General features: G+C 41.5%; 2 protein-coding genes across 2 annotated transcripts; one reads left to right on the forward strand and one right to left on the reverse strand.

Moving 5' to 3' along the window:
* Positions 1-11,949: 11,949 nt before the first annotated feature.
* Positions 11,950-15,148, forward strand: LOC128764707 (O-acyltransferase like protein-like). The gene is made up of 10 exons (XM_053874775.1): positions 11,950-11,955; positions 12,024-12,063; positions 12,337-12,546; positions 12,620-12,722; positions 12,843-12,944; positions 14,066-14,222; positions 14,334-14,413; positions 14,474-14,557; positions 14,701-14,827; positions 14,921-15,148. The coding sequence occupies exons 1-10, from the start codon at positions 11,950-11,952 to the stop codon at positions 15,146-15,148; spliced, it is 1,137 nt and encodes a 378-aa protein (XP_053730750.1).
* Positions 15,149-15,863: 715 nt separating this feature from the next.
* On the reverse strand, positions 15,864-24,375 carry LOC128764764 (O-acyltransferase like protein-like). Its single transcript, XM_053874910.1, has 16 exons — positions 24,306-24,375; positions 23,012-23,145; positions 22,708-22,786; positions 21,359-21,494; positions 20,935-21,128; positions 19,420-19,629; positions 19,253-19,355; positions 18,630-18,731; positions 18,383-18,548; positions 18,226-18,305; positions 18,031-18,141; positions 17,816-17,939; positions 17,573-17,759; positions 16,713-16,855; positions 16,551-16,645; positions 15,864-16,089 (listed from the first exon to the last, which is right to left on the reverse strand). Exons 1-16 carry the CDS (start codon positions 24,370-24,372, stop codon positions 15,864-15,866), a joined length of 2,157 nt encoding a protein of 718 aa, XP_053730885.1. The 5' UTR covers positions 24,373-24,375.
* Positions 24,376-25,620: the final 1,245 nt, after the last annotated feature.

Genomic DNA, 25,620 nt, shown 5'->3' on the forward strand with positions numbered 1-25,620 from the left:
AACAACAACTGTGGTGCTCAACTGGAATATCTCAAATATTCCCTTTAGGTAGACCCAAATGTTTAGACTCCTACCAGTCGTCTGCTCTGAGTTTCAGTGCACAGGCTTCCACAGGTCCAACCCATTGTCCTAATCTGACCACAACATGAGTAGTATTGATGCAGACAAAAGACAAAATAGATGTGTTCCAATAGTAGAATTTGTATTATGTCCAGCTTTTCTGAATATCTGAATTTGAATAGATAAGTACATAAAAATCATCAATGTGTTGGATGGTCCCATTGCTCATTCAACTGAACACAAAATTGCTGTTTTGTTCACTGTTTTTTTTGTGTTTTTGTTTTTGTTTTTTTGGAAACTGCAATAACCAATGAATCAGGGAAGGAATGATGGCAGATTTCAGGTGCACTACGAACGAAAAGAAAGAGAGGAAGAAAAATTTTAAATGAACTGCGTTATTGTTACTTAATGTGATGAAGTGACAGTGAATCGCAGTGTAACTGTTTCCCAGGCTAAATTCTTGGGGCATCAAGTCGCTCAGGTCCAGATCTTGTCCTGAATCCCCATCATGTTCATTGCTAAAAGCTTGAGCTCCTGACTCTCTTTATACATGTCACTCACCAGAATGATTATCTTCCTTCACTGTGATACTAAACTCCATGCTGCAAATCACTGACCTGATGAGCAGCACTCTGAACTCTTGCGTGATAAATTAACTTTTTAAAGGGTAATATAAGGCCTTGCTTGACTAAACACCTGATGTAGAACGATGGCTGTGACTCGCTCAGTGCTGCTGCTCACAGTTGTGAGCTGCTGCTCTTCACTGGCAGAACCCCAGAAGCAGAACATCTCAAGCAAATGCATGAGAGACACAAACTCATTTCTCTGGCACCTGAACCAGGACAATCCAAAGGAATACGCTGTCGTCAGTGAATTCACAATAAAAAGTGAATATAAAATGGAAAATGTGAGTCTGGATTCCATATTTTAATTGAAATGGGAACGGGATGATTTTAATAGTGGATTTGGGAGTTTTCGTATTTTCTCTAAAAATAAAAATCTAATTTTGATGGAGACTTCTTTAAAAAAAAATCATCGTGTAGCATGTGCTTCAGTGACAAGTTATGTAATTCAATATGGCCGGTGCCTGGTGACGCCATAACATATCAATTAGATGAGTGAATTTTCTCCCATCCCAAACTCGGGGTCAAACTGAAGATCAATAAACATAAACATTGTTATCAATAATGTCATCGGCCATGTGACCAAGCACATGTGACACGAGGAAACGTCATGTCTCATCACTGTTGGGAGATTGTAGCCAAATTGACCACAGTTGGAGTAAAAGGAGCAGAACTGATCGATTCAGGTGATTCAACCTCAAGATAGAAGTAACTGCAGGGGTCAGTACCAAGAACATAAGCACGGATGGAATAATAACCTGAGTCAGAAACCCGTGGCCCTTTGGTCGACCAGTCGGAACAAGATGTGGGGTTCCACTCAACCTCATAGCTGATGTAGATCATGGCTCTGGATGACCAAGTTGAACCTCCATTACGATGGAAATGTGAACGGGGGTCAAGTTGAACCATTGAGGTGTCATGTTTTTGCCTGTTTGGACTCTTCCTGGGCACCATTGGTATCTGGGGCCATCTACAGCATCATTTGGATTATAACCATTGATCAGGTCAGAACCATTGTTGATTTTAGGCCCAGAGATTTGTGATGGTTGTGAGATGTCACAGAGCCACAGAAGAGCGAACACGATGGTGGTTGCCACCATGGTTTCGGTATGTCACAGTCATTGTGGAACCACAAAATCCAGGCATTCCAAGTTGGCAGAAAGGGTGCCATGGACGAGGCGGGTGTCTTTCGTCGCCCATGTTTGGATGTTGTCAGCTGCTTCTGGCTGTAAGGTGGCACGCTCTTCTATGATCTATTTTCTCTTTTACGACCTTTCCCCCTGCAGCTAATAGTGTTTTTCAAACAGTATTATTCGTTGGGAGAGTGGGTGTGTGCCGGCGTCTCTCCTTACGCTGTCGTAAGGTGGGATGCGATTTAGAGGAGGTGGTGGAGTGTCTCTCGCTTGACAACGATTTGGCATCGGCTCAACCTTGCAGTGGGATGCGTGCACCCTAGTGGCCCATTCTGGAACTTTGATCGCTGTATGTGTGATGAGCAGGACTTGGAAGAGGCCACAACCAGCGCTGATGTCACCAAGATTTGCGCCTGATCAGCGCAAAGTCACCAGGTTTGATGTTGTGCAGAGGAGTGTCAGCTGATAGCAGTAGTGCATCAGCCACCTGCTTCCTGATTTGAGAAAGTTTGTTTGTTAGGTTAACGCAATATGTCACCAAGTGCTGTAATTAAAATGGAGAGAGCAATCGTTTATTTATATTGTGAGGATTTGATTTCATAGTACATTCTCAAAGATCATCTCTCTTCTCACATAAAATCTGGCTGAAAGACAGGTAGATGCAGGAGTGCTGTTAAAATAGATCCAGTCAAAATGGTCATCAGCAGCAGGGTGACCACCAAAACAGCAAATACAACTTTGTTCCTGAGGATAAATAAATAAATATATTGAAGAGAATGAATCCAAACAACCATAAAGTAATTTCTAATCTGATGGAAAAAAAAAACATACTTTCTGTGGGCAAGAATCAGCAGAGGAGTTGTGGCATAGCACTGAAAGTCCAGCGATAGGTACCATGTAAAAGGTAGGCACTTGGGATGACATTGAGTTATGAATGAACAAGATTCAAAACAATCCTTGTCAAATGATTCTTGTTGCTCTGACTTACACGTAAATCACGAGTAAATAGATTGTTTATCAACAGCAGGTTTGTCCACCAGTACTTGTCACATTGAAAAAATATTGAAGGTACGAGCATCAGAAACGGGCCTCCATTGAACACAGATGAGACACCTTCACAAAGCATAACCACAAACATGTGGAGGGGCTGTATCCTGGAATGGAAACATGTTTTCAGACAATAAAGGAACCATAACATGATCTGAAATAATGTTGCTCATGTCACTAAATCTTACCTTCTGATCCTCTTGAAGTAGTAATCTGCCACAAGGCGTGGACTCATGGTGTCTTCATTCCTCTGGATTGAGCTCAGGAGACTTTTGGCACTTAACAAACCACTACAACACAACATGGAAACACATTTTCAGAGTCACACTGTGGTCAGTTTTCAGTCTTTTTTTTCTTTCTGCTGACATGAAGGATATTTCAAAAAGACTATAAAACACGTCATCAGATCAATAAAACAGCTTCGATCATTCAAGAATTTAGTTTGACTCAAAGCAAAAAAACGTTTTCTGGATTTTTACGCAAAATTGCAGTATACAATTTTCGATCCAATCACAACCAGCAATATTAATGAACAGTCTTTTGTTATTTAATATTTAGTTTTCCATTTTAGCTGATTCAGAAGGAGAAGGAGAAGAAGAAGGAGCGTGAACAGCAACAAGGAGAAGCCATGCAAGAGAATGAGGAAAGAACACATGAGGTCTATATAAGTTCATAGGTTATGAACAAAAGAAAAAGTGAACGTGGCAAAGCAGAAGGATCAATAGATTTCTGGTGCCTGACCTCAATAATAGAAATGTGTCCACACCGAGACCGTTGGCTCCTCCCACTGTAAACACATGCAGGGGGTTCGGTTGTCTGTGGTCGGAAGAGTGTTAGACAAACATATTCTTTTTTAAAGGGCAGGAGTGGGTCATACCAGTAGGGTAAAATGAAGTTATGCGCAGAGCATGTCCTGAAATGATCCACAACATGCTCAGAGCTCGGATGCCGTTCAAAGATGGATACGAATCCCAATCAAATCACATGATGTAAGATTCGGATTTCCACTTTGGATTTAAAATCAAGTAAATATTGAGCTATATCCAAAATAAGTCTCCCAAAATGTAACTCATTTATTTGATATATAAACTAAGATCCATTTTTTGTGAGTTCTCACTGTAACACAGATGGTATGCAAGATTCCTTTGTTCAAAACATTTGTTATTTATTTCAATGTCGCCGGTTGGACGGAAAACAGATAAGTCGAGTTGTCACTATGTGTCTGTAAATAATATTCTCGGCGACTGCAATTTTGTCGTGGCGGGGATACCGGCAATTTCCAGAACCCATTTGTTGCAGTCTATCATTGATGTCGGGGATAAAATACATACCTAACAATGTAAATACAACATTCAGAAGTCTGTGTAGAATGTGTTGCTTTCCCGGTGATGTCAATATTGGGGGGGCAAGGACGGCGCTACCTTCCTCTACCATCGTGGGCAAATATGCTTACCGTTGACTGCAGTAAAACCTCCGCATGCACCATAGCTACTCTTAAGTGTCAAACAGGGTGATGTTGGGGCCCACACAACCTGCACCTAGATTTGAGTAGGATACACTGATCCCGAGTCTGAGGACGCAAGTCTGACAGCGACAAGTGTGGCTGATTGAAGGAGGAGTTGCGAACTCATTGATAAATAGACATCTTGGAATGGGGAGTAATGTGTAGAGTACTCTCCTATGAACCCACAGATCCTAGTTCTTGACAAGACATGAAGTTTCCTGAAAACTAATAGTGTGTAATGTTCACACACTATGAAAATCTTTAAATTTCTTTTCCTTATTTTGAACAAATAACTTCTTTTTTTGTCATGTTTTCTCTTTTTTTTCATGATTTACACGACAGACTTTAGCTATCGTTCGAGACTTGCCACCTTCAGAAGTTCTCTGACAACTCCATAGTTGGATGTATGAGCAAGGGTGAGGAGACCGAGTACAGGGCTGTGGCGGAGGACCTTGTTTCTTGGTGTGAGCTGAACCATCTGCAGCTCAATGTGGCAAAGTCCAAAGAACTGGTGGTGGACCAAGTCCACTGTGACCCCCGTTTCCATCCGGGGATCACAGTGAATATGGTGGTGATGGTCGAGAACTATAAATATCATGGGGTCCACATACACAATAATCTGGACTGGGCTCGGAACACTGAGGCCCTCTACAAAAAAGGACAGAGTTGTCTCTACTTCTTGAGGAGGCTCAGGTCCTTCATCGTCTATGGGACAATGCTGAGGATGTTTAATGAGTCGCTGGTGTCCAGTGCAATTCGGTGCGCTGTGGTTTATTGGGGCAGCAGATTAACGGTGGCGGACACTAACAGACTCAACAGACTCATCTGCAAAGCTGATGACGTGGTGGGGGTGAAACTGGACTCCTTGGAGACGGTTATGGAGAGAAGGATGCTCCTGAAACTAAGGAGGAACAACATCACCCAGTCCATCCATCATCTCCTGGTCCAATACAGTAGCACATGGACCAACAGACTGAGACTACCTCTCTCAATAACTGAGCGCCACAGGAGGTCCTTTCTTCCTGTGGCAATAAAACTGTACAATTCATCCCTGAAAAGATTACAATGAAGGATTCTTTGGCACGTTTTTCTGTTCACTCTGTCCTTGAATCTGCAATTTCTTGCACATTCTTTCCAAGCTCTTTTGTATTTCTTTTTGCACTATAAAATATTATTATTTTATTGTGATATGTTGTGTACAGTGCATGTTACGAACAGAATTTCCCTCAGGATTAATAAAGTTTTCTAATTCTGATTCTGATGTAACATTAATTTATAGCTGGAGATTTTACCACTTTGACAAAAGAGTACAGAGCTCAGTGGGGACTGGGAACGCAAAGGAGCACAACCCGACGTGGACTGCACGATGGAAACGCTGCATTACTGGTACTTTAATACTGTTTCCTGCTGGATTGCTTTTTGCAGCCTTCAGTCTGAATTAATGTACATTTTGGAAACCTGTAATGACTCAGCAGAATTTTAAACTTACTGTCTTCTTGTGTACTGCAATCATTCTTTTGACAATTTAAGGAAGAAGACATGTTGAAGTCTGCTGGAGCCTTTTCTTTGCTCTGCTGACAAGTCCTCACAGCAGTGACCAGCGTAGCAACCAGAGGAATTGCTACTAGAACAGCACAAATGACCCTGTGAGAGAAAATACGGATGGCTTTGGGCTTCCCCTCTCGGGCAGGCTCCAAAGAGGAAGACGATTCGGAAAATTTTGCGATGAATAACTAACGTGATATATTTTTAAAAACCTAAACAAAACAAAAATTGTATTCAAACAACTCATCATCATCTGCAAAAAAACATGATACATGATCCATCCAGGTCGTTCTAGAAGTGGGGCACTTTTTGTGTTTATTTACTTACAGACAAGCGATTCCAGATGCGTCAGGATGAACAGCATTGGACAAACAATATGTCGACATCACATCCAGTTTAGACTCATTGACGAATATAGATGGTAAAGGAGGAATGAGGGAGACCTCTCCAAACTTCAGCCTCCCTTTGAAAGCAAAAAATAAAACTAGAAGCTCTTCCATTTCTCCATCAACATCCTGCACCACAGACAGCTATATATATTATTATTATTATATTTGATCTTAACTTGACTACAGTCATTATGCATTTCACCTTTTTTCTTACTCAGAAAATATCTATCGAATGGGACTGTAACGTCACTCTGAGCTGATTGGCAGAACAGGGCTTGTCGTAAATGCGCTGGGACCAAATATTAACACGACTCTCACACAGCTCCTCTCGCAAGTAAACAACTCAACCCAATAGTTGAAACATGGATTTGGTTTTGACTTTTCCATGGATAAGTGGTGAGGTGATGAGAAACAAGTAGGTGATGAGAAACAAGAAGAAAATAAGCTGTGTAAGTCCAGCAAGTGTATTTGAATCATTGTTGACATTGTGCTTTTTTGTTTTAAAACAATGTGCTTTTCAGATGTTAAAAGGTCTTTAATGCAAGGTCCTGTTCTTCTCCTTCAGTTCAGTCATTCTTGTCAATGTGAGTCAGTTAGGTAAGTCACTAGTAGGTAAAGAGTTGAACATTGGCATTGATCACACATGAATATGAGTTCATGAGTTCAAGTTCTAGAGCTGATAACAGAAAAGGACCAAATGGGTTCATTTATCTCAAAGTAGTTGTAGACTGCATCATCTGCACCAGTCCAACATATGTTCAGAGAGAATGAATCACAAATCATGACTCAGGATTAAATAGGAATTGAAAAGGCTGCACAGCAAAGGTGTGTCTGCCTAGATGAGACAGACAACTTACCTTCGAGCATCAACATGTGCACCTCTTTATCGTCGCAGGAGTCAGGAACACAAACCCCCACATAGTAGAATAAATCTCCCTGAAATGGAAAAGTGGTTATTGACTCTCTCAACAATGACTCACTCGTGGTTCACAAGTTAAATAGATGTTCAAGTTATGCTAAATAAGGGCTTTGAAGCTCATCCACAAAAACGCTGCTTTGGCAACAGGTTTATCTTCCAACCTGCTCCCACAGTCACCCATTGGTGGATCAGTTTGAGAGCCCTGTTCTGAATGGTCTGGTCTCTATGTTTGGTGTCATCACCTGAGTCAGAAACACCTGGCAGTATTGTCCAGAGAAGGAAGCCGTGTGGACAGAGCGACATTCAGACATCAAGCCTGGTCGGTCGACGTTGCCTCCTCTTACGTTACTTCCCATCTTCCCAAATGAATCGTACACTAAAAAACATAATGTATCCATTAAAAAAGAGGCTTGCACAAGTTTTTTTCAAAAGCTTTTTGAATGTTTGAACATGTACAACATTCATATTATTTAATCTTCCAAACTGTCCTGTTATTATAAATTAAAATGGCACAAAGATCATTTACTTCTTTGCAGACAAACCTTTAGAACACCAAACATGTTAACCGCTGAATAAATTGAGCGCGTGTGAATGCATGTTTCTGCATTCAGAAATCCATAAAAACATGAAGCATGTGGATGAATCTGACCTGGAAAATAAGTCTCTGCTGAGCCTTGTTGGTGGCATCACTCTATGCATGGTTCAGTTGTTATCCATACATTACAGTCAAGGCTGTACTGGAAGCCCGCGCAGCAACATTATAGTCGATGCTATAATGCACAGGGGAAAATATGAATCACGATTCTTATGCTCAGAATTGATTTACGATTCTCGGCCACAACTATTTTTTTCCTCATCAAGTATGAAGCTTATTGCCCACATGAACCATGACAAAAAAAGCTGCAGCACCAAACATATGACTTTTGAGGTGCTGATAAAGGTTTGTGGTCGGGATGTTCTGATCAGGGTTTTTGCTGCTGATCACAGATACCGATCACATGGATTGACAATGGATTTGGAATAAAAATGATGAGCTCTTCTGTGTACATGATGTGAAAACACGAACCATTCAGTTACTTTTATTCAGACTTCAGATTTCATTTTAATGTACCTCTTCAAGTAGGGAAAAAAATAGAAGAAAAAATTGTACGATTGTAAAACATTTAATTCAACGTGAGACGTCGCAGTTTGGTGAAACTCATGAGACTCTGCTATGTCCCTGACAGATATACATACTGGCCACTTGTAGCGGGACTCAGAGACAGAGAACATTCAACATTTGGTTGAAATGTTAATGAGCCACGGATCATTTGGCGACAGAGGTCATGGCTCAGATCAAGTTTGAATTAGAGCCACACGTGCCAAGCAAACTTTGTCAAATTGTTTTTTCTCTTCTGGAGTTGCAAAATGAATCCTCCCTCCCACAGCAGCCACATTAAAATGACAGTAATGTTCTGACTATAAAAGCACATAATTTATAAACATGAAGATGAGCAAAGTTTTTACTTACTGACAACAGCAAAATCCTTTGGATTGTTCTGACTGAGTTCCTGGAGAAAAACATCTGTGTCATTCATGCATTTTTCCAGGGCAGAGCAGGTCACGATCAGCAGCAGCAACAAGTATCCTGAAGCCATTGCAACTTCTCTTTGCAGGACAAACGCACAGCAGGTTTAAGTATCATTGGTTTATTCAAATCAACAGGTCATTCCTTGATGGAGTTTATCTTTAACCAGAAATCCATTCAAACCACCTACTCATCCTTCTGCGGACTGTCACTGAGGCGCTGCTGTGCGGTGACATTATTATGAGTATCATTTATTTATCTATTTTATTTTTTCAGTCAAACTTAGTCATGGCAGGGAGGGAAGCTCTGCCTGGTACTGGGTCTATAAAGGATTGTGTCTACGCTTCCATCGGTAACACTGTGTACCCATGTTATAAAAGCACAGTGGGACACAAACTGTAGTTAGAGCAGTGGCCACGTGGAGCCGGCCTAAAGTTTGTACAAGATGCGGGTATGGGTTTCTTCCTGCCGCCACAGTTTCCTCCCACAGTCCAAAAAGTTACAGGTACATATCTTTCATGAATGAGCGCCAACATTTTACTGTCATTCATATAATACATGAGCATATGGAAACCATCAATTAAACTTGTAGCAGTTGCTGCTAATGGGAGGGCAGATCTTGTCCTGAATCCCCATCATGTTCATTGCGAAAAGCTTGAGCTCCTGACTCTCTTTATACATGTCACTCACCAGAATGATTATCTTCCTTCACTGTGAAACTAAACTCCATGCTGCAAATCACTGACCTGATGAGCAGCACTCTGAACTCTTGCGTGATAAATTAACTTTTTAAAGGGTAATATAAGGCCTTGCTTGACTAAACACCTGAAGTAGAACGATGGCTGTGACTCGCTCAGTGCTGCTGCTCACAGTTGTGAGCTGCTGCTCTGCACTGGCAGAACCCCAGAAGCAGAACATCTCAAGCAAATGCATGAGAGACACAAACTCATTTCTCTGGGACCTGAACCAGGACAATCCAAAGGAATACGCTGTCGTCAGTAAGTACACAATAAAAACTTGTCAGAAGCCATGTGATTGGATTCATCCTTAAGTACAGTTTGGGACTGATAGGTAGGTTGTTGTGATGCATTCATGTGAGGATGTTATTAATACTTCACTTGAAAACAAAGATTCAACTGTGATAGTATGAAATTAATATCTCAGTCAATAGTGAATTGGTGTGTTTTAAGGTATAATTATTATTGGATGTTGGAAATATACTATAGCTGTCGTCAGAATTGGAAAATGGGAACATGTGAACTGGATGAGTTAAATAGTGGATTTGGGAGTTTTCGTATTTTCCAAAAAAATCTAATTTGATGGAGACTTCTTAAAGAAAAACAGCTTGTAGCATGTCCTTCAGTGATATGTTTGTCATCTTTACAGTGTATGATTCTTACGGGAAGATGGGAAGCAACATGGTCGGAGGCAACGTAAACCAACCTGGCTTGATGTCGGAGTGTCGCTCTGCTCACACTCCTTCCTTCTCTGGACAATACTGCAAAGTGTCTCTCACTCACACATAGAAATTATCAGGTGACATCCTAGTTTGCTATGATCATCACCATCTTTAGATGGTGGCTGTTTATTTTTTTGAGACGGTAATTATTATTTTCATTTGAGTGTCATGATCACCAGGTGAGTCTGACACAATTGCAATGTCGATGACAGTATACAGAAGACTCAAACAACTTGAGTAAAAGTTAACAGTAACTTTAATACAAATAACACAAATAATAAGGAACAACAGAAGACGCCAACACCAGAAGCGGACCGAGGAGGACAGACATGTAGGGAAGGGTGAAAACCTGAAAACAGAAAAAGCAGGTGAAATAAGCTCAGACCTGAACAAAGGAGACAACTGAGACGCACTCGGAAACTAAACTAACAGGCAAAATAACTCAAAGTCCTCGGTGGTGGTTCTACACACACACACACACACACACACACACAAGGATCACAATAACACAGAGAAAGATAAGAGGCCAGTTCAATAAATAGCACTCACACGCAATCTATGAAAATAAAAGGAAGCAAGCGAGAAGAACAAACACCTTACGTGGGAACAGGAATATAAATCTTGAGTCCTAGTAAACTGATCCCAGTCAGGTTTTCTCCAGCTTTCGCTTCACTAAACATTTGAATATAAAGAGCAAGTCTCTATAGAGGCTGCTTTACAACAGGAGTTAGGACAGTCTTGCACATTGTACAGGAACTTACTGTAAGTAGTTGCATTTAAGGGAGACTGAAGTTCAGAAAGATCTCCCTCATTCCGCCTTTACCATCTGTACTCATCAATGATTCTACGCAGCATGTGGTGGGGACACATTGTTTGTCCAAAACTGTTCAGCCTGATCCATCAGGAATCGCTTGTCTGTAAGTGAACAAATGTAAAAACTGAGTCATATTGCTAAAACTAGAGCTCAGCGATAGTGACAGGAATCACATGATATTGTCCACATTAAAGATTGGAGCCTTGAAAGAGAGAGAAAAGCCCTGGATTCAGTTATGTGTGGGTTGTTTTTTCTTTTCCACCCACAGGGTCCTTTGTTGTGTTTTGGTAACACTTCCTCTTGCTGCTACCCTCATCACAGCTGTGAAGAATGAACAACTGAGGAGGAAAGTCCCTGCTGCCTTGGAACCTCTCCCTTTGGTTGAGGGACAACCAGTTGGAGATTTAAAGATTAACGATACCTCAAATTGTGGAAAAGATCATTGCAGTTTAAAAGAAGCCAGTAAGTTGGGGGTAAAAAGGGAAAATTCACATTACCAGCTACAATGAACAGTTCTGTTAAACTTGGAGGTTTAACAGGCTGAAATGAGAATGAACAGGCTGAAATGAACAGGTTGAAATGAATTATCACAACATACCGTCACCCAGCGCTGGCCCAGTTACAAGTGACTCAGACCTGGGTGTGTCTCTCACTGGTGGCTCCAAGAAGAGCTTAGAAGATGCCCTCCCCTTTCAGCCACAGCCAAGAGCTGCTTCTCACAGTGATCACAGCGATGGCTACTTCCTTCATTAAAGTAGAACAAGCTGTGAAACATCTACTGCTCACCTCATCTGACCACTCTCCAGCCCAGTTCCTCCGCATAGCTTTCTCCTTCCATCGCATGTTTTTTCTTATTGCTACATTAACAAAGAGAAAACTCTACTGAATGATGGCAGTTGGTTGCTGACTGGTGGTTTTGACTTCGATCAGCATAGTGTTGTGGCTTATTCTCTTGTCCTTTAGTGCTGCTGCTATGCTTGTCACGACTTGGCTGTGGTTCCAGGTGTCTCGGTCTTGGTTAAGACTTGTCACTAGGTGGTGTGTTGGGATTGAGGGCTAAGCCCACAGATCGCCGCCCAGCCAGAGATGTTCGTTGGTTGGAGATGGCAAGACGTGTGTGATTCCAATTGGAAAGCTCAATATATTGGACTCCACAGAACTCGGAAAACACAGCACATGACCGAATCACTGTAATCTGTTTGAGTTTACTTTTTACCCCATACATCTCATCAGTATTTGACCTTTATGTTTGTGTTTTTTTTGTTTTTTTTTCCAGACCAAACCAATGAAAGTCAGCAGGATACTCTCAGTCATTGCTTGCAGCAGTTTCTTCAGGCCTTCTCCCTGCAGACAACAACACAGGGAATCTTTAGCACTCCAGCCTCTGTCAAGGCCTCCTATCCTTCCTTGAACGGCATTCGAGCACTTAGCCTTTTATGGATCATTTCAGGACATGCTTTACGTCTCACTGAAACAAGCCTTGTGGGTATGACTGCTGTCCAAAAATGATCAATAGCCATCTGACTGTTCTTGATCTAACAACATGTCTCCAACCACAGATAACAGAAGCACCTTGCAAGCATCTGAGAAAACAAGTCCCCTGCATGTGTTTACTGACAGCGGGAATAAGTACCTGGCCGTGGACTCATTTTTACTACTCGGGTGAGACACCTCATTATAATATGGTCTTGTTTTATTTTAATAATATTTGATCTTGTTTCTGACATCATGGTACATTGCAAAGCTGCTAAATGAAGTTTTGATCTGGTCTTTGCGTCTTAGAGGTTTGCTCAGCGCCAAAAGTCTCCTAAACTCAATCCAGAGGAATGATGACACCATGAGCCCCAGTCTTGTGGCAGATTACTACTTCAAGAGGATCAGAAGGTCAGACTCAACCCTTTTAGAACCATCAGGCACACAGCCTGGCTGCATTTAAACAAACCACACTATATATATGAAGCCTGATATAGTTACTACCTGTGTCTTCGCATTTGTGGGCGTGTTTCTATCAGTGAAGCCTCATAAAAGCAAAACGGTGTGCGCAACTGTCTAGATACAGCCAACATGTCTGTGGCGTGGACATATTTGTGAGGGAGTCTGAACTCTAGTCTGTAGTTTGTAGTCTGTAGTCTTATGACTGTAGCAACAGTGGGTCTTGGCTGCTGATAGCGAGTTCCCGCGACAGTTGTGTACCGACAGTGTCTTAAAAGACAAGATTGTTTCACTTCTAGCTGCCTTCGAGCCACTAACTACAAAGACTCGCTCCTCTGATGTTTCAGCTGAAGGCACTGCTCCTCTAATTTCAGCGAACCACGGAGTGAAACAATGACAGAGCGTAAGTCTGTCTTCACGCGTCACACTCGTCATCACCACTGTACTCAATCGACATGACAAAGATCAGATTTGGATGTAGAAATAAAGCAGTGTTGGTGCAGAGAATGACTCGTCTCTCTGCAACCTCGGGTGAACTGTAGACTTCATGTACTGTATGTACTAGGATAATCTTTATTTTGATAAACAGTTGTGTTTTTGACCAAGAGAGAAAATATTGTGATCTCTTTCAACACTTCTACTTGCTGTGAATGCACCTCGCTGTAGTAATCTGAAAAGTAAAGGTTAAAATGCTTGTGACGTTGCACTGTTTTTATGAGGGAATGTTTAACTTTACAATCTGACAAAAAGTGATGCTGCTTCAGCCCACGGTGAGTGAATGATGGAGCCCATGCTTCACTGTCCCCATCATCATCATCGTCCTTATCATCACTGTTGCTTGTGAGATGAGGAAGAGTATCACCAGTGGGTCAGACAAACATCTGTAGTTATGTCATTCAATATGGCCGTTGCCTGGTCACACCATAACATATCACTTACAGGTCGATGAGTGAATTTGCGCCCATCCCAAACTCGGGGTCACACTGAAGATTGACCAAACAACCAAGATCAGTTCAAGACGGTGAATGGTAGTTAAACCACAAGTAACCACAGTTGTATTCTCTTCATTCTAGGATACAGCCCCTGCACATGTTTGTTCTTCTACTCTATGTAGGCTTCACCTCTGTGTTCAGTGGAGGACCTTATGGGGATGTATTACAACACCAATGTGGCAAATACTGGTGGACAAACCTGCTGTTGATTAACAATCTATTTACAATCCGATTATCAGTAAGTTGATTGAACTAGACCAGTGTGCCAAAGATGTCGTGAATTTTAGTAAAAACAAAGTTGATAACATCTGTTTTTTCCCCTTTTCCACTCACTTTCTACTCTTCCCAGTGCCTACCTTGGACATGGTACCTCTCACTGGACATGCAGTGCTATGTTACAACGCCTCTGCTGATTCTTGCTCACAGAAAGTATGTTACCTCCATTGGAAAAGGCTGCAGTCGTGTCTCATTGCTGACTTTATTTTTCAGGAACAAAGTTGTATTTGTTATCTTAGTGGTTGGCTTCCTGATGATGACTGTTTTGACTGGATTTTTCATCATGGCAAATGCAAGGTGAGATGACTTTCTAAGAGTAAGTTCTCCAAAAGAGCCACTTGGTGTCTTTGTTTTAAATATAGCCAAAAGCGACAAGCATGGCATGAGTCAAAGATGTCTATGTCTGAACAAGGTCTAACTCGATCAGCTTCTCTTTTCAGATCAACGGATGATTTCTTATTTTTCTACTACTATGATAAACCGTACTCCAGATGTGGACCCTTTGTGATAGGAATTCTGTTCGGAATGTACTTGAAACTACAGAAGGAAAGCCTTTTAAAGAAAAAGGTGACTCTCATGAAAAGTTCCTAGCAGGGATTTTGAATCCAAAAACCATCTCTAAAACAATGATTATTTACTATACACTGTGTTTCATTATAGTGGCAAGTGGCTCTTGGATGGATGAGCTCGTTGTCAGTCCTGGCGCTGGTGGTGGGACTAGGCTTTTCCTTTTATCTTGATCCAGACCGTTCAGCAACAGGCCCAGCCTTTTACCATGGACTACACAGAATATTGTGGGTGACGGCTCTCAGCTGGGTCATACTGGCCTGCGAGGAGGGCTATGGAGGTACTTTATATGTGTCTCTATTTCTCACCAGAGACGTGTAGAAGTCCTTCCTAAACTAAAGATGCGTGCAATGTTATTCTATGTAGCAATATCTATTTTGCTCTATTTCGGTCATCAAAAGCATGATAAAAAAAAAAACTCCTAACACACCTTGACACCTAGTTTCCACACCTTTGCATGTGGTCACAGAAGAGCAACAGAACACAGGTCCTCTCCACACATATCCTACAAACTTACAGCGCTAACTACATTTGTAAGAATGGCAAACATGAACACTCTACATTAACATCCCCAAAAGATAATTCACATTAATACACTACAAGTATCAATTTTACAGCTCACCCCTACCTCCATAATCCTTTACTCCAAAGCCAGCCTGGATGGACTGGACATGCTGGATTTGAGCATAAAATAAGAGAAAACATCTGGTTCTAAGATGGTTTGAGATAGTGAAATAAATGACTGATGAGTTGTGATGTGGCTGTATCTCATGTATTTTGATGAGACAGGATCAGTGATGTAAAATATCATATTTTAGCAGCTATTTACCTAATTTGCCTTCCAGTCTATAATCGACAAAAAGACTGGGTGATGCTTGACTTAACATTTTAGTGAGAAGTCAAACTCCAATAATAAGAAATCCATGCTTAGCACAAGATAAATTACCTAACACTTCTCGATCTAAGTTTCTGTAATGTGGTTAAAAACCACAAAATTTCCAGTGCACTGAATGACGCCGACCTGCTGATCTGTAGATTAGAGAGGAGCGTATAATTGCGTGAGAGTTGGCAGCCCTGCCAGAGGGTACTGAGCTACATCCCCTATCTGGAGCCCTGGCTGCTGTTGGAAAAGGGTCTCAGGGTCTCCGCTCTGCTTGTCGTCCTCATGATAGTCTGCCCTCGACTTTGAAGCGGGGTTGTATGGTTTGCCATGGCGGGCAGGTGCTAGTGCAAAGCAGGCCTTGCAGTCCCTGCGTGGTGCTCTGGTCCCAGGCATAGAGAGCATCAGTGGTGAAGGTGAGAATCTAACAAACTGTGACATCATCGGTGGGTGTGTCGTCCTGTCTGTTTACAGATTCAGTTATGCTTTGTTTGCTCAGACGTGACACAGCTACATGAACTCCGACAACGAAAACATATCGCCAATACACACACTCGTTTCATACCAGACGCATCCGACATCATTGTCTTAAAAATCAAATGATGTGAGTGAAGCAACAAATGCTTTCAGAATACAGGGCTGGGGAGGAGGAACGATAGCAGATTTTATTAGGGATTTTTAGTTGTCAAAAAAACAGTTGTCATTTTCTTCGATGTTTTAAACTGGTTCATGGCAAAATTGATTACAGTTGCTTTGGTGCTTCTCAGATCACTCTTGAAGTTCTCAAAACTACTTGTTCAAACTGCACATCATTGTGCCACTTGTGCATCTGTTTAGTGTCACTTCCACTTCAGAAGAATGAAAGGTCTCTCCACCAACACTGTCACCACATAGCTCAGGACAACGGTCAGCGCCACGTGACCCACGAACATATACATCTAGAGAGAAACATGGCAGAATGTTAAAAAGACAGACAGAGATAATTGAGTGTTTTTAAAGACTCACAAAGTTGATGTCTAAATAGTGTATTGGAGTTTCTTGCAGGCCAATGTATATGCAGACAACCAAGGGATGAATTAGGTAGCAGGAGAAGCTGAGGTTTGAAAGAGGAAGCCAGAACTTCAGCGAAAGTAGGCTCATGATGAAACCTGGAAAACAGACAGAATTCCATGGTTACGTCTGGATTTCATTTCGGTGGATCCCTACTAAACACCACACTCTGAAAACTGGTGTATCAAAAATCAACACAAAGGAGTTTGGTTATGTTAAAGCACGTTTATTGGTTCAATTAAATGTCAGTTATTTAGGTATTATTTCATATTTGTTAAGCATGTTGGTTGTGTTACTCCGAGCGTTATGCGGCAGATCGTGTTAAAAGTATGCTGAGCAGAGGACTTTGTTTCTTACTGTAGAAATGAGTTATGGTTGTTGGTGGTATTTGGGATTTACCTGTTGAGAGGTACAGTCCAGATTGAAAGGCTTAAAGAGAGAAGCGGGCAGGCCAGAGAGGGAGAGGCTGCAGTGTGCAGAGGTGTGCACAAGTGCGTAAGAGTAATTTCTGTTGACATTATTTCAGTCTTTTTAGTTACGCGGAGTTAACTGTTGAGTTTCTTTCCAATCCATGGTTTTTCTTTTGTTTTTTCCTGGCTATTTTTGCATCCTGGAGCAACTTCATAATAAATTTCTTTGGTGAGCAAGAAAAGTGTCTCCAGCGTCTGCCCCCTACACCTACTCTGGCCTGGATTACCACAGTTAAACCTATTAATCTCCTACACTCAACCATTTATTTGTTGTATTTTTCTGGTTAGTATTCCTTCAGTATTGGACTAGAGAAGTTCATGTTAACTGAAGAATCCTCTCCGTACCTCCATAGCCCTCCTCACAGGCTAGTACAACCCAGGTAAGAGCTGTCGCCCAGGCGGTTCTGTGTAGTCCCTGGTATATGGCATGTGGTGCTGATGGATGGTCTGGTGTGTCCTGGAGGGCGTAGCTCAACCCCACCACCAGAGCCAGGACAGACAAAGAGCATATCCATCCCAGAGCCGCTTGCCACTACATCAAGTGACAGGTAGTAAAATGCAAATCCAGAGATTTCCATTGCAACTTACCTTTTTCTTTAGAAGGGTTGCCTTCCTTGTTTTCAGATACACTCCGAACAGAATTCCTATCAAAAATGGTCCATATCTGGAGTAGGGTCTTTGGTAGTACAAAAACACAAAATCTGTCCTTGTGCTGAAATTTAAAATGGAGAGAGCAATCATATATGTATATTGTGAGGATTTTGATTTCATATACAAATCTCAAAGATCATCTCTCTTCTTACATAAAATCTGACCGAAAGACAGGTAGATGCAGGAGTGCTGTTAAAATAGATCCAGTCAAAATGGTCATCAGCAGCAGGGTGACCACCAAAACAGCAAATACAACTTTGTTCCTGAAAATAAATAAATAAATATATTGAAGAGAATGAATCCAAACAACGATGAAGCTATGTCCATTCCGATGGAAAAAAACATACTTTCTGTGGGCAAGAATCAGCAGAGGAGTTGTGGCATAGCACTGAAAGTCCAGCGATAGGTACCATGTCCAAGGGAGGCACTTGGGATGACATTGAGTTATGAATGAACAAGATTCAAAACAATCCTTGTCAAATGATTCTTGTTGCTCTGACTTACAGGTAAATCACGAGTAAATAGATTGTTTATCAACAGCAGGTTTGTCCACCAGAACTTGTCACATTGAAAAAATAGTGAAGGTAGTAGCATCAGAAACGGGCCTCCATTGAACACAGATGTGACACCTTCACAAAGCATAACCACAAACATGTGGAGAGGCTGTATCCTGGAATGGAAACATGTTTTCAGACATTAAAGGAACCATAACATGATCTGAAATAATGTTGCTCATGTCACTAAATCTGACCTTCTGATCCTCTTGAAGTAGAAATCTGCCACAAGACGTGGACTCATGGTGTCTTCATTCCTCTGGATTGAGCTCAGGAGACTTTTGGCGCTTAACAAACCACTACAACACAACATGGAATTTTTAGAGTCACACAGTTTTGGAGCACGATAGTCTTTTTTTCTTTCTGCTTCACTGCCAAAGGGCCACAGTCGTAGAGTGCAGTTGAAACTTGAAAAGCACTGAGATAGCACTGACGTAAAGCATATTTCGAAAGACTATAAAACACGTCATCAGATCAATAAAACAGCTTCAATCATTCAAGAATTTAGTTTGACTCAAAGTAAAAAAGTTTTCTGGATTTTAACCCAATACTGCATTCCAATTCTCGACCAAGTCACAGCCAGAAATATTAATGAACGATGAGCCATAAATGTTTTGATTTTGTGTTGTATGTCTTTTATTGAGTCTAGTTTTCCATTTTAGCTGATTCAGAAGAAGAAGGAGCGTGAACAGCAACAGGGAGAAGCCATGCAAGAGAATGAGGAAAGAACACATGAGGTCTGTATAAGTTCGTAGGTTATGAACAAAAGAAAAAGTGAACGTGGCAAAGCAGAAGGAACAATAGATTTCTGGTGCCTGACCCCAATAACAGAAACGTGTCCACACCGAGAACATTGGGTCCTCCCGCTGTAAACACATGCAGGGGGTTCGTTTTCAAAGATGCTTGTAAATCGTTCGTGTTATCTGTGGTCGGAAGAGTGTTGTCAGACAAACATATTCTTTTTTAATGGGCAGGAGTGGGTCATACCAGTAGAGTAAAATGATGGTATGTTCAGAGCATGTGTTGAAATGATCCACAACATGCTCAGAGCTCGGATGCCGTTCAAGGAAGGATAGGAATCCTTGACTGATGCCGGGGTGCTGAGGACTCCCTGAGTCGTGGTCTGAAGAGAGAAGGCTTCCAGAAACTGATGCCAACAGCGACTGAGGAAACTCTTCTGTGTTCTCTTGTGTTGTTCTGTAAAAACATGCCATCAGATCACATGATTTCAAATGCCAGACATAAAGTTCCTGTATGGATTTAAAATCTAACAAATATTTGAGCAATATCCAAAATAAGGCTCCCAAAATGTAACTCATTTTTCAGAATATGAACTAAGATCCAAGTTTTTCAGGAGTACACTGTAATACAGATGGAATGCAAGGTTTCTTTATTCAAAACTTTTTTGTTTCATTCAGACGAGTATTTGTCTCTCTTTTAGTCCATGTTTCCATCATTTTGGTCCACGACAGTATGGTTCGGGTCAGTATGCTGTTTTCAGCGTTTCCACTGGGGTCAGAAAAACCCAACACATTCCGTCCCATTTTTTTGGTACCTCTTACCTTCGGTGCTGGAGGGGTCTGAAAAGAGAACTGTCGCTGGTTGGACGAGAAACAGTGCTTCTTTGAGTTGTGACAATGTGTCTCTAAATTATTTTCTTGGTGACTGAAATTTTGTTGTGGAAGAGCTACCAGCAATTTCCGCTGACAAATGGTGACTGCTAATATGTTTACCTCTTTAATTTAGAGACAAAAAACAGCAGAACCCATTTGTTGCAGTCTGTCATTGATGTCTACGATCAAATACATATCTAACAATGTAAATACAACACTCAGAAGTTTGTGCGGAATGTTTTACTTTCCCGGTGATGGCAATATTGGGGGGGCAAGGCCTCTACCATCTTAGGATTTGACTGCAGTAAAACCTCCGCATGCACCACAGCTGCTCTTAAGGGTCATGAAGAAGGTGATTTTGGCGCCCACACAACCTGCACCCAGATTTGAGTCGGATACACTGATCCCGAGTCTGACAACACATGTCCGACAATGACAAATGTGGCTGATTGACAGGTAGAAGTTGGAGACACGGTGAAAAATTTAATTAAACATTTATCAAATTTGACGACTTGAAATGGTGAGTAATGTGTAGAGTACTCGCCTATGAACCCACAGATCCCAGTTGACAAGAAATGAAGTTTCCTGAAAACTAATAGTGTAATGTTCACACACATTTTTACATTTCTTCTTCTTATTTAGAAAAAAAGAATCACTTCTTTTTTCGAATATAACATAAACTTATAGCTACAGAGCTCAGTGTGGACTGGGAATGCAAAGGGGCTCAGTGGGGAGAAAGACACGACATGACGTGGACTGGACGGTGGAAACACTGCATTACTGGCACTTTCATACTGTTTCCTGCTGGAGTGCTTTTTGCAGCCTGCAGTCTGAATTAATGTACATTTTGTAAATCACCAGTAAAGACTCGTCAGAATTTTAAACTTACTGTCTTCTTGTGTGTTGCAATCATCCTTTTGACAATTTAAGGAAGAAGACATGTTGAAGTTTCCATCGCTTTTGCGCTCATCCAAGCAGAAAGGTTCGACTGCTGGAGCCTTTTCTTTGCTCTGCTGACAAGTCCTCACAGCAGTGACCAGCGTAGCAGCCAGAGGAATTGCTACTAGAACAGCACAAATGACCCTGTGAGAGAAAATACGGATGGATTTGGGCTTCGCCTCTCATGCAGGCTCCAAAGATGCAAAAGGAAGACAAGTAAGAAAATTTTGCTATGAATAATTATTAAAATATTCAATAAAAAAAATCTGCATCTGCATCAAAAAAAAAAAATCTGCACCTCTAAGCTTTATATGGTAATTGATCCATCCAGGTCGTCTTAAAAGAGTAAAGACTTCTGGTGTTTATTTACTTACAGACAAGTGATTCCAGATGCGTCAGGATGAACAGCTTTGGACAAACAATATGTCGACATGACTTCCAGTTTAGACTCATTGACGAATATAGCTGGTAAAGGAGGAATGAGGGAGACCTCTCCAAACTTCAGCCTCCCTTTAAAGGCAAAAAACAAAACTAGAAGCTCATCCATTTCTCCATCAACATCCTGCACCACAGACAGTAACTTCAAAAATTGCTGTCGATCACTGATACCAATCACATGAATTGACAATGAATTTGTCATCAAAATGATGAGACATGATGTGATAAAATGAACCATTATATCATTTAAATTCAGACACGTGTTCATATAGCGTTTTTATTTTTCACATTTCCATCTCTGCGTACACGACACCTGAGAAAGACTGGTCTAGCTTTCGTCTAGCTGATGTTTTGATCTTAACCTGACTATAGTCATCATGAATATGTCTTACTCAGAAAACCACATAAATGGCCGTCATTAGGAATCTAATGGGGCTTGAAGGGGGCTGTAACGTTACTGTGACCTGATGGACAGAATGGGGCGTGTCATAAACACGCTGGGACCAAATATTAACACGACTTTGACTTGTGTGTAACTTTGAAACATAAACAATAAACCTCACCACACATGCTTCAAGCACGTCCAGTGCTGAGGTGAGTCGGGGTTCTAAGACTTGGACCGCCATCAGATCCACGATTTACATCACTTCGTTCCACTTTTCACTTTGTCATTCCCGAAACTAAACGTATGGTTTGTGTTTCGCCTATTATTCTTTGTTGATCGTTGTGAAGTCCGTTTTATTCACTGGAGTGAAGATGAGATGCTCCAGTCTACGTTATTGGTGGCATGAGCCACGTGAAAAAGTATAGTAGTAAAATAAATGGCGCACACATTTCCATCAACGCCGCTTGATATTTCTGACAGAATGACAGTGAAATGAATTTTAAAAATACATCCACAAGAGACAAACGCTGGACACAAACCAGCAACCTTGTGACACACAGGGATGTGCTTTAACCGCTACACTGCCGCAAAGTCACATGACCAGCTGTTCAGGTGAACCTTCCAGCCTTACATGTTTGTGGGATGTGTCTCTTTTCAGCAGCACAGTAAAACATTGTGGCTCTTGGCCTCTGACTGGTTGGCCACCCCTGCACCAGTAGGTTAAGATTGAAACATTGAAATTGATCAGACATGAATAGGGCTGAGTCAAAGTTGTAAATAAAAACAGTCAAATTGAAGTCTATCTTTGCAGTCAACTACAAATATTGACTCAGGATTAAATTGGAATTGAAAAGGTTGCGCAGCAAAGTTGTGTCTGCCCAGATGAGACAGATAACTTACCTTCGAGCATCAACATGTGCACCTCTTTATCGTCGCAGGAGTCAGGAACACAAACCCCCACATAGTAGAATAAATCTCCCTGGAATGGAAAAGTGGTTATTGACTCTCTCAGCAATGACTCACTCGTGGTTCACAAGTTAGAAAGTTTTTCATGTTTTACTAAATCAGGGCTTTGAAGCTCATCCACAAAAACGCTGCTTTGGCAACAGGTTTATCTTCCAACCTGCTCCCACAGTCACCCATTGGTGGATCAGTTTGAGAGCCCTGTTCTGAATGGTCTGGTCTCTATGTTTGGTGTCATCACCTGAGTCAGAAACACCTGGCAGTATTGTCCAGAGAAGGAAGCCGTGTGGACAGAGCGACATTCAGACATCAAGCCTGGTCGGTTGAGGTTGCCTCCTCTTACGTTACTTCCCATCTTCCCAAATGAATCGTACACTAAAAAACATAATGTATCCATTAAAAAAGAGACTTGCACAAGTTTTGTAAAAAGGTTTTGAATTTATGAAACATGTACAACATTCATATTGTTTGATTTTCCATACTGTCAATAAATTAAAATGGCGCAAAGATCATTTACTTCTTTGCAGACAAACCTTTAGAACACCAAACATGTTAACCTCTGAATAAAGTGAGCGCGTGTGAATGCATGTTTCTGCATTCAGAAATCCATAAAAACGTGAAGCATGTGGATGAATCTGACCTGGAAAATACGTCTCTGCTGAGCCTTGTTGGTGGCATCACTCTATGCATGGTTCAGTTGTTATCCATACATTACAGTCAAGGCTGTACTGGAAGCCTGTGCAGCAACATTATAGTCGATGCTATAATGCACAGGGGAAAATATGAATCACGATTCTTATGCTCAGAATTGACATTACGTTTCTCAGCCACGATTATTTTTTTCCTCATTAAGTATGAAGCTTATTGCCCACATGAACCATGACAAAACAAAGCTGCAGCACCAAACATATGACTTTTGAGGTGCTGATAAAGGTTTGTGGTCGGGATGTTCTGATCAGGGTTTTTGCTGCTGATCACAGATACCGATCACATGGATTGACAATGGATTTGGAATCAAAATGATGAGCTCTTCTGTGTACATGATGTGAAAACACGAACCATTCAGTCACTTTTATTCAGACTTCAGATTTCATTTTGATATACCTCTTCAAGAAGGGAAAAAATAGAAGAAAAAAAACCTTGCAGATTGGAGCAACTGTTATGTAAAAAGGACGATTGTAAAACATTTAATTCAACGTGAGACGTCGCAGTTTGGTGAAACTCATGAGACTCTGCTATGTCCCTGACAGATATACATACTGGCCACTTGTAGTGGGACTCAGAGACAGAGAACATTCAACATTTGGTTGAAATGTTAATGAGCCACGGATCATTTGGCGACAGAGGTCATGGCTCAGATCAAGTTTGAATTAGAGCCACACGTGCCAAGCAAACTTTGTCGAATTGTTTTTTCTCTTCTGGAGTTGCAAAATGAATCCTCCCTCCCACAGCAGCCACATTTAACATGACAGTAATGTTCTGACTATAAAAGCAAGTAATTTATAAACATGAAGATGAGCAAAGTTTTTACTTACTGACAACAGCAAAATCCTTTGGATTGTTCTGACTGAGTTCCTGGAGAAAAACATCTGTGTCATTCATGCATTTTTCCAGAGCAGAGCAGGTCACGATCAGCAGCAGCAACAAGTATCCTGAAGCCATTGCAACCTCTTTTTGCAGGACAAACACACAGCAGGCTTAAGTATCATTGGTTTATTCAAATCAACAGGTCATTCCTTGATGGAGTTTATGTTTAACCAGCAATCCAATCAAACCACCTACCATCCTTCTGCGGACTGTCACTGAGGCGCTGCTGTGCGGTGACATTATTATGAGTATCATTTATTTATCTATTTTATTTTTTCAGTCAAACTTCGTCATGGCAGGGAGGGAAGCTCTGCCCGGTACTGGGTCTATAAAGGATTGACTGACTGACTTCTTGGGGGATGAACCACTTGTAGCAGTTGCTGCTAATGGGAGGGCAATTCCATATGATGGATGGATAGAAACCAAGTTTCATTTGGACTGTGACACTCACCCAAAAAATACAGTTCTGGCAGCTGTTGCAAGAGGAATGTCATGCTTTTGCCTCCGACAGCAAGGATGTATCTTCACCACCATTGTCCACAACTAAAGGAAGAAAGGTAAGTAAAAATCAGAAGGGCCGATTACCACCCAGCACACCTATGTAGTTGGTCCCATGCCTGAAGGTAAATGTAAACAAACTGACTGAACCTCATGTGAACGCTTCGATATTAGCTTTATTATTCCCCACACTTTCTTGTGTTCACAGACAACAAGCCCCGAACATGTACACGACCTACAACTGAGAAATTGAATGCAACAGGCCCTCGATGGGTCTGTGAGCTGGATGATTTTTAGCTTACAAACAGATACCGTTACTGCTGATGGCCTTTCCAGGTGACCCCTTGACGTTGATCTGTACATAGCCCAGTGTACAGCTGAAGTGAAGACAGAAGGACTCAAAGCTGCTGTGGAAGGTGCACTTGTAGTGGGAGATGATGTGTCTCCATGGACCACATTTGTCATCCGATGTCCGGTCACCTGAGTACAAAACCAAAACTGGGGGCAGCAGGAAAGTTTCTTTCATTAGTCAGGAAAGAGACGCAGTGACTGGCACAAGTCCTGCACTTCATAGCCAAGTTTACCAAAAGGCAGCAGCCTAAACCCAGAGCCAAATGACATGTTAATGAGTAAAGACTCCTCCACAAGAGAGCCAATGGCAGGGGTCGACTCCTGCTGCCAAAAGAACACCATCAACACTGTTAACAGAGCGGAACAAAGCAAATGGACGTCAGGGAGCAGAAAGAACACCATGATCAAATTGAT

This window comes from Synchiropus splendidus, chromosome 1 (genome assembly GCF_027744825.2).
Source record: "Synchiropus splendidus isolate RoL2022-P1 chromosome 1, RoL_Sspl_1.0, whole genome shotgun sequence".
Lineage (NCBI taxonomy): Eukaryota > Metazoa > Chordata > Actinopteri > Syngnathiformes > Callionymidae > Synchiropus > Synchiropus splendidus.